At 39.7% G+C, this 9,463-nt stretch overlaps 1 protein-coding gene across 1 annotated transcript in view; it reads right to left on the reverse strand.

Annotated features, from left to right (window-relative positions):
* Nucleotides 1-6,284: 6,284 nt before the first annotated feature.
* CAMKMT (calmodulin-lysine N-methyltransferase) overlaps nt 6,285-9,463 on the reverse strand; it is a 326,819-nt gene continuing 323,640 nt past the window's right edge. Inside the window, exon 11 of the mRNA XM_069494781.1 lies at nt 6,285-6,783. Within this exon, the coding sequence (XP_069350882.1) occupies nt 6,706-6,783 (78 nt within the window). The 3' untranslated portion in view covers nt 6,285-6,705. The remainder of the gene's footprint in view (nt 6,784-9,463) is intronic.

A 9,463-nucleotide genomic window follows, 5' to 3' on the forward strand; every position in this document is an offset into this window, starting at 1 on the left:
CCCTTGCACCTGGGCAGCGGCCTCAAAATGCACTTGTCCACCCTTGGCAGGCGCCCGTGCTGGGACGGGCGGATGCCTTTGTATGTGAAATGCCACGAGTCCTCCAACTCCTGTTTTCCCTTTGGCTTGACACATTCGCTAATGGTTTTCCTGTTTCCTCCCAAAGGAAAAGAAAAAAAAGGGTTTAGCCCACAATACTTTATCTGGTAAGACAAGTTTGTGGCTGAGCCTACCAAGCGGACAGGCCCTCCCTCACTGTTCATGGCGAGAGCCACTCCATTCAGAAATCTCGGCTCTGCCCTGGTCGCCCCAGGTGTTCCTTGCTGAGTTCTAATCCAATCCCTCCGAGGTTTGCTAATTTAATTGTGTAATGGTCCACACCTGAGACATTCCCGTAACTATTTTTAGGATATTACTTAGCTTAAAAGAAAGACAAATAAGAGTATTAAGGCAGGGACTTAGACGTTGAAAGCTTTTACCATCTCCAAAACATCTGAGTCAAGCAACAGAAAAGGGGGTGGGGGAGGGCGGCCTCCAAGTCAGAAAAAGCAACAAGAAGTAATTAAAGTTCTTGCTAAGTGACTCTGAAATATGTATTTAGGCCTTGTAAATTAAATACCCTGGGTTTTTTAAAGAGCGATTCCCCAAACATCTGTTATTCACATCAGTAGGACAGACGGTAAGCCACTGTAAGATTTATAGAAACTAAAAGACTTCCCATGCTAAAGGTTAATGAAAGTGTAATTTGAATCATGAAATCTTTATGTGTCTGCTCAATTTACACCGAGGGCTCATTAAGGATGCTTTGGTACCGCGGGCGGGGGTGACGTCACAGTGAGCATTTTAAATGGGCGGGGCCAGGCTGCTCTGCATGTAACCCTTTAAAAATATAAAAGCCTCCCTCTTCCCTTCTCTGTCTCTCCAGCTGTAACAACTTCACCAACTGTCTTGGTTCCACCCCGAGGATTTCACTAAGCGAATACGTTAGAGGGAATCAGGAAGCAGAAAAAAGGTCACAAATAAGCACCTCAGGAACAATGAAAGCTTTTCTCTATGCAGCAGTGGGAGAGTTGCTAGAAAAACTGGAAAGGTATTAATCAGAAGTGGCTATAAATCCTCTGGAGTTTTGCTCTTATAAAACTCCTCAGAGAAAGTCTTGAAGGAAATGCAGGTCAAAGCCCAAAAAAGCTCTTGATCAGAGATTGCTGGAGGAAAATCTTCCCAGACGCCGTTTAATAGGCAGCAATCACCCCAGGAGTGGGGAAGCCAAGTACGCTTGAAACATGGTTGCAATTCCTAATAGGTCTTGTCACACTTAAGGCACTGCAAGCTCCATCCAACGAACAGCTGAAGCTAGCTGGCGATTCATAAAGCCAACAGTTTAAAGTTTATTATGATGAAAGCACTTAATGACAGCCATCGCTAGGGGCCCATCATTTATAAAGCTGTGCTGAGTATTAGACATGTAGCATGACCACCAATTTTATGTCACAATTGCTACCATAAAATGACCTTTGGTGATTTTTGCTGCATGTGGTGGACAGCTCTTCCTTCACATTAGTGCTCTGTGGCTTTCTTTGCAGACTATTATGCTGTCTAAAGCTTATTTGGCACTGTCGTGAGCCTCAACCCTTGTTATTACCCCGAAGGCCTGTCTGGAAAAAAAAAAAATCTCATGGTCTATTACGCCACTCCAATAATTTACAGTTCTTACCAGCCTTGGGTTAGTGTAATATTTTAATGCAAATATGCTTTACTATTGCATTTTATTTTTTTTTAAAAAAGTTCCCATGCTTCTGGCTAGCAAAATATCTGTTTTATGGGCATTCACTGAAACCGGCCTCTTATTCCCTGGTCAAGTCTTATTCAGTGAGCACTGTTTCCTCTGCATCGATTAAAACATAGCCAGGAAAAAAAAAAAAAGGTTAATTAAACTTCCATTGAGAGAGTTTTTTTTTAAGATCCTATGTGTGATAAACCCACCTAAGGCAGAAACACCAATTCTTATTTCCCTACATCCAGTCCCAATGCAAATTTACATCTGAGTAACATTATTTAATTAGGCTTCCATTTTTCCACCTTCTTTGTGTAGTTAGAAAGTGTTTGAATACCTGGCCACTTTATTGCTCCAATGTAAACCGCTGCTAAGAAAGTGGTCTGTCCATGCTATACCACCTTTAAATTGTGTATATAATTTTATAAATGATATAAAATCTGCTTCTAGTCTCTGAAAAAAAAAAACCCACAAGCATGGCACACTGCAATTTTGGAAGGATTTAAAATATGTGATTTCTGCTGGTACCTACTGTATTGGGTTTTATATAAAGCTTTTTTCAATAAGGTAAATTGTTACATGACAAACTCATCTTCCACCATTATCATCTGCTGTTTGTGTTTAACAACAGGAGTCCCGCTCTAACAAAACTGTTGTAATGGCTGTACAAATTACTCAGCTGAAAGCTTTTCACCAAACAAAACAGTATTAATCAGCAGTTCTTATGAAGGTGCTAATTAAAAACAATTTTCTTCCTCAGTTTGCAATACTAAAACCATCTTCACTTGCACAGTTTCCAATATACAGCTACTGTATTTGCTCACACTTCAGGCCCTCTATTAACTATTGAATCTCCCATTAGCCATTTTATTACATTTCTGTTTACAAGCTTGTTGACATTTTAAAAGTCACAGTATGATCTGTTTTATCTATTAAAAAATGTATTAATTGAAAAGTCAGGGGGACAAAAAAGGCACAATACAGATTCCAAATGCACAGACTTCCAGGGCAGAGAACACAGTGAGCATTTAGCCACAGCCTGGGCAGTAAGCTCTCTGGATAAAATGAAATCTGAGAATTAAAAGTGGCATTTCAGGCTTAATCGTTTGTTAAACACTGATGGGCTCCTTCCTAATTTGGAAATAGTCCACTCAGGAGAACATATTTGCCTTGTCTAAAATCAGGCTGAGTTTCAAATCCATCTTTTCTCTATGGGATACATTCAGCATAACTATGATGTTTCATACAGTCTGAACTCAGTAGATTTTATCTGGGGTCGGGGTGTACCTGGAATCTAGAAACTGGAGCCCAGATCTCTGGTCTAAACAGCTTCATCTTCGCCGTGACTGTGTGTATATGTTTCTACATATACTCTCTCTCTCCTGTGTGGGAATCCTGCCCCACCCCCAGAGTCAATGAAAGGGTCTTGCCAGACAATGCTACTGAATTGTCTGGCATAGATTGGAAACAAGTCAGATGCTGACTAAGCACAAAGACAAAATCCATGGAAGCTGGGTTGAGGGAAACGGACAGCCCATTCCTATTGAAAAACAAAAAACCCCTAACCCTTAGAAGAAGGTTTGCCCCACTTTGGTAGTGGAGAGAAAGAAAAAAAACAACCACTACCTCCTGCCTATGGTATTAAAACCAGGTTCTTCAACTGTCAAAAGCAGTTAACTAGTTTAGGACAGACACCTGGCTGCTGAAATAGGGCTCTGGAGGGCCACTAATCCTTCCATTCACTCGGTTAACTGCTGGATCCCCCAAATTGATTCAACAGGTATGCAGTGGTAAATTCAGCCCATACTGAAGCCAAAGGGAAAATCAGCAAGGGGTGGGCAGCTCTTCTCTGAAAACACCGGAGGAACCAGCCAGAAAAGCTTTTATGGCCCTGACAAGTTTTCTGCTGAATACTGAGCACCTAAATTACCCTTCCCTAATGGAAGTTACATTTTCATGCTCAGTCAAAAAGCCAACAAAATACACAATTTATACAAAATAGCATCAACCTCTTAGGTAGTCTTTTCTAGCACTTTTATCCCAATTCACAGCATATGTCTTGCTATAAAATAAAATACATTTCTTATAACCAACTTGTATGTGGCTATTCATATCACCGCATTAGAAGTGACCATGGGTGATATTAGAAACATTCTTTCATCCAACCAAATGTACTTAGTGTGACAAAGGAAAATCATGAGTTTTATCAGAAGGTACAGGAATACAAAGATAAGGAATACCATAATAATTCTTGTGATTTCCCAAGCATTCAGGCTTCTTTTTGAAACAAATGCATGCATAAGCACATGGACAATTATGGAATGGGCCATTCCAATTGCAATTATGCAACCCAATACCGATGCATGGAAAAATCCTAGAGTTCAAAAGAAATGCAAATGGATTAAACTTTTTAAACTGCAACACTTTTCCCTTCTCAATATCAGCATTCCATTAAACTTTGAGAAAATAAAAACTTCTAAATTATTCAATAATAGATGACATTAGTTTATTATAAACTTTCAAAGAGCCTGGACTAGAGATATTTCTAGATGAGGATCCCATAAAACAGCAGTCCCCAACCTTTTTGGCACCAGGGACCATTTTCATGGAAGACAATTTTGCCATAGACTGGGGAAGGGGGGGCATAATTTCGGGATGATTCAAGGGCATTACATTTATTGTGCACTTTATTTCTATTGTTATTACATTGTAATATATAATGAAATAATTATACAACTCACCATAGGTTGGGGACCCCTGCCATAAAGAACAGATCTGTGAAACCTTTAAAATGTCATAGAAGAGTCTCTAGGTTTTAATCACACAATAAGTATATTTCTTTACTAGGTATCTCTCTTGGTTGGAATAGCTCAATTCTGACACACCGTTCTCAGATATTTTTTTTTTAATCACATTACTGGTTTACTTTTATATAATTTCTCCCAGAGAAATAAACATTGGATTTCTACATCCACAACACACAAATGCAAATTGAGTTCTTGCCAATTCATGTATTTTCATGAGAGAAAAAAAGAAATATTCTCATGGTCCTGCTGTTCTATATTTAAAAAGAAAAAAAGAAGAGACCATCTTAGGTGCTACTACAGGGATGCATTTTCTTTGTCTGGCAGACTTAGTTGCAGGTTTTATAGAGGAAATAATTTTTGCTGTATTTTCACCAGTATAGATGGAACTACTTGTGTTGCCTTTTAAAACATGCCAAATTCTAATTTTTAAACAAGAAAATATGAAGCCAGTGTGCATCCTATACAGTCACCAAAGGAGAGCTGCCACTAGCTGAACTACTCAGCTAAATGGCTGGTTTGCATTGCCCGGGCCTTTATCTAGCACTGAGAATAGACTGCTGTTTTATCCAAAGAGGAATAAATTGCTGTTATTGTGATGTTAGCCCATCACTTGGCATTGCAATTCAAGTTTTTGTGAGAAAGAAATGTATGATCTAACTGCGACTTGACCTATGCCTTCCGAGATCCATCTAGGTGCTCTAATGGAGCAGAAAAAGTGGTGAATACAAGGACATGCAAACTGATGGTGAAAAATTTGTTTGATGATAGAAGTGGGCAGAGAAGACATTTGAGAGTCGCTGTTTTTATGACAGCTAAGTTTGTTTAACATGCAAAAGGATGCACCTCCCCAGTCCCCCACCTATCACTTTAATTGTATCACACTGCATACACGCTTTGCCTCTACTAAAGATATGAGACTATATAGCTAACCTACTAATGACATTACTGTTAAAGTGGGCACAGATGATTCCTTACAGATAAACATCTGAATTTCCACAAAAGGCATTAGAGCATCTTGCGGATGCACTAGGCAAGGATATGCTTGGGTTTCCTGCAGAAAAGTCATTCTCTCTGAATCCTAGGTAGCATCTATTAAATGTTTACTATACACTTGAATCACAGCATATAACAATATATACTTATTTTAAATAAGATAATTGTGTGATTGAGTTTTTTTTTTTTTTTAAACTCTCCCTGGTTGCAATCTAGTTTATCAACCATTTATTCAAAATTTCTCTGGAAAGGACCTATTTTCAAAGAGGCCTGGAGAACAGCAGCAGTTAGATTTAAGCCCTGATAAAGGCTCACTTTTCATTCATAGTCAGAGCCTAAATGTGCTCTTCTTGTACCTAAACAGATAATAAGCACTCAGCACACTCCCCCTCCTTGACACAGCACACTGAGACTAATCACACATAATTGGGGAGGAGGAGCAGAGGGCTGGCCACGCTATTGTGTCCAGAGGACAAACGGTCAGTTTATGAGGCTTTGGGCTGATGTAGTCATTTCTTATACATCTATAGGGGAAAAAAATCCTGTTTAAAAGGAAAAAAGAAAGAGACAGAGACGGAGAAAAGAAATGGCAGATTTAATACAATTAATTGGAAGGAGATCAGAAAGATGTGCTTTACTTATTTCTTTAACCAGGAAAGAATCATGATGTTTGCTCTGTTTACAGATTAAAAACTGCCACCACCAAAACAGAACAAAGACCAATTTTTTTTTTAAAGGGGGGTGGGAATCACCAAAATAAATTCTGTCTCAATTAGAGGGAAAACTATTTAGGTTGCTCACCAGTCAAATTCTGATCTCAGACAGGCGGCTTATACATATTTAAAGACAAACAAAGGTTTGGTGCAGAAGCAAGAGCAACAAGCAGACTGCAAAAAGAATCGGTGAGGGAGCCTGGCAGGGGATGGTGGGGAACAGCGAGGGTGAGGCCAGGGGGAGTCCGTAACCCACATGTGAAATGTCACACAGGGGGTGGGGGCCGAGTCCTGGGGGCTCGGAAATCTCAGGGAGCCAATGGCTTGCTGCATATCATACCCATTACAGATTTCTGGTTTTGTGAAAATATTCCCTGTGCCCTTGATGTCTTCTTCTTCTTTCGAGGAGCTTAATCTTCTATCCATTTTTGGTTAAAGTAAGCAGAAGTGGGTAATGAAGGTTTTCTTCATATATGTTCGGGTTTTCCTTTTTCAACTGAAAACAATAATAGAAAAAAATGGGAAGGAGACTCAGATTAGGAAATTTTATCAGTCAATGTTAATATTGAGTATAATGATGACTTTTTACCCAAATATATAGCTCTGTAAAAATAAATCACTAAAACGTGACTCACAGTAGTTCTCAGTGACAATGCTATACATTACGATGGGAATCTTTTTTGGGGGGGTAGTGTATTTTTTCATAAATACTCAAACTGCATTTGTGAGCTCTATGAAGATTGAAGCACTTGATTGAAGGGAGAGCTGGGGCTTGTTCATTCTCACCAGACCTGCCATGGCATGGAAGCATCTGCTTTCTGTCCCTCTGTCCCCAACCAGTGCCACACCACTGAGGCAGGCAGGCATTTCACGTCACTGCTTGGAGACTGTGGCAACACCTGGGCACGAGGAAAGGCTTGTGGGGCCTAGGACATTTCAAAGGCTCTCCAGGTGCTTCTTAGGGGTTTTAATATTAATGATAAGTAATTCAAAAATTCTTTTATCCGAGGACAAGAACATAGTCCAACAATTAGAGCGGCAACATTTGATACTGCTCAGGTGAAGCTCTGAGGACTTTACTGTGATAAGATTTTAAAATCTAATCAATGTCCTCAAATCTAAAATACACTTTTTCCTCATTTGGCTAGAATAGTTTTGAAAGTCATATTTATATTGATTCCAGCAAATAGTAATTTGCTATTTATAAAGACAAGATTCAATCCAGTTGTCAATTCATATTTTAAATTATAAAGATCAGAAATAAATATATCTCTTAATTGTACTCGGAACCAATTCCTTTATTGTTTTAAATCAGTCAAACATTCCCGCAGCCCCACCCCACCCTAAAGCTAAATGAATGGTTCCACCATCACTGTTTTCTGGATTCGTCTGTCTGGGGCATGTTAACATGAATCTTTCTGAAGTGCATGTTTCTTCTAAATCACATTCCCAAACTGTGACATGCCCTCACTATTATTAGGGACAGGAGCCATGAGCCTGTTTTCCCTTTTCTCCTGGGGAACATGAAGCTAATTCAGTCTTTACTTTCTAATGTACCTTCCCAAGAACCGATGGTGGTACAATCACTGAAGTGACTTCTTTCTCTTGTCTTAGATGGAGTCTGTTCTGTTTACAGATGATTCGTTGTGTATTTAGAAAGATATTCATGGATTTTTGTTGCCACCAAAGTCGTGACAGTGTTAATCCTAAACACAGGTCCCTCAACATCACTCTTCAATAATAATTTTTAAAAATGCCGAGAAAACGGCTTCGCCGACTTCCTAATCCACATCCACTCATGGGGACCTACCAACTGTAAATACCTCTGTTGCTAGTTGCCCTAGTGATAGAGGGAGCTCACTGAAATATTTTACAGAGGGAAGAGGGGGCCAAGCTAGCTAAATTCTTTCCTCAGGGATTGGGGATAAGGGAAAGTTGATTACTCAGCGTCAGTCAGCTGACCTACTCACTCACAATGCACTAATATACAGAGACTCAAATGAGCTCTTTATAAAGTCCCTGAGGTAATATGTGGGATAAATAATTCTTCTGTAAATATGGGTTAGAAATCACTTTTAACTTGGATTCTGTGCTGACCTCTGGAGGCCAAAGCAGAGGCTTCGATGCTGGAAGGGGCCAGGGGCCGGCGGGGTCTTGACTGTGAGCCCTTCCCGCGATGGGGAAGAGCCAACAGCCCTCAAAGGCACGGCTGAACCGAGCCAGCCTGTTGGGGGGGGTACTTGAATACACACAAAGCTGTGGGGAAATACTTTCTTCGTTGGGAGAACGTTATGAGGTTTAAGAATAATTCCATATACTCAGGCTGTACTTCTTTGCCCAATTCATAATTACAATTTTAACAAATGAAAAAAAGCACCTTGAAAAAAATGAACAAAACCCAAATTGTGAATAAAACAATTTTTCAATTTCATAGGTTAAAACAGGGTCTTTGAGGACTGAACTAAATTATATAGCAGCTATTAGTAGCATTATGCTTTACTTCATAATTGGATGTAACATGCTCAGCCTTACTCCTGCGTGAGCAGCAGCAGCGGGAGTGGAGTTCAGACTGTTTACCCTTTACAGTATCCACAATTATCAACAGCACACCACACAGATTATAAGCACCAGCCACTTGTAATGTGGCATTTTGAATAGATAAGCAGAAGTGCAATATGGCCGTGCTTTTAACACAAATGTACTGAATTCACAGCGCAGCCCAAGCCTATTTCCAGATCTACGTACAAAAATACAGAAAATAAACACTCGAGGGTGCTTTTGCGAAAGTTAAAAAAACAAACAAACAAACAAACAAACCCCCAAAAAACAACAAAAACCCATGGCATGTAAAATTATATTTTAAGGAACATTTGCATGAATGAGAGTATTTTTATTAACTAATTTCAAGCCTGCTGTAATCTCTAAGTTACATCTCTACCTTGCTAAACAATTTGCTATCTTAACATCCTACCTAAAGGTTTCGAACCACACCATGGGGCAATGCATTCGATTCCCAGCCTGGAGGAGGCCAAGACGCTGGGGAGGAGAGGGAAGTGTTTTATTTTTTCTTCCCGTTGCCTGGACGAACAGAAAGGCAATATTTTAAAAACATACTACACCTTTGGCTGCCTGGTTTCTGAGCACGCTGGCTGCATGGTGTGGGCACAGTTTAACAA

The sequence above is a fragment of the Eulemur rufifrons genome, chromosome 19, assembly GCF_041146395.1.
Source record: "Eulemur rufifrons isolate Redbay chromosome 19, OSU_ERuf_1, whole genome shotgun sequence".
Lineage (NCBI taxonomy): Eukaryota > Metazoa > Chordata > Mammalia > Primates > Lemuridae > Eulemur > Eulemur rufifrons.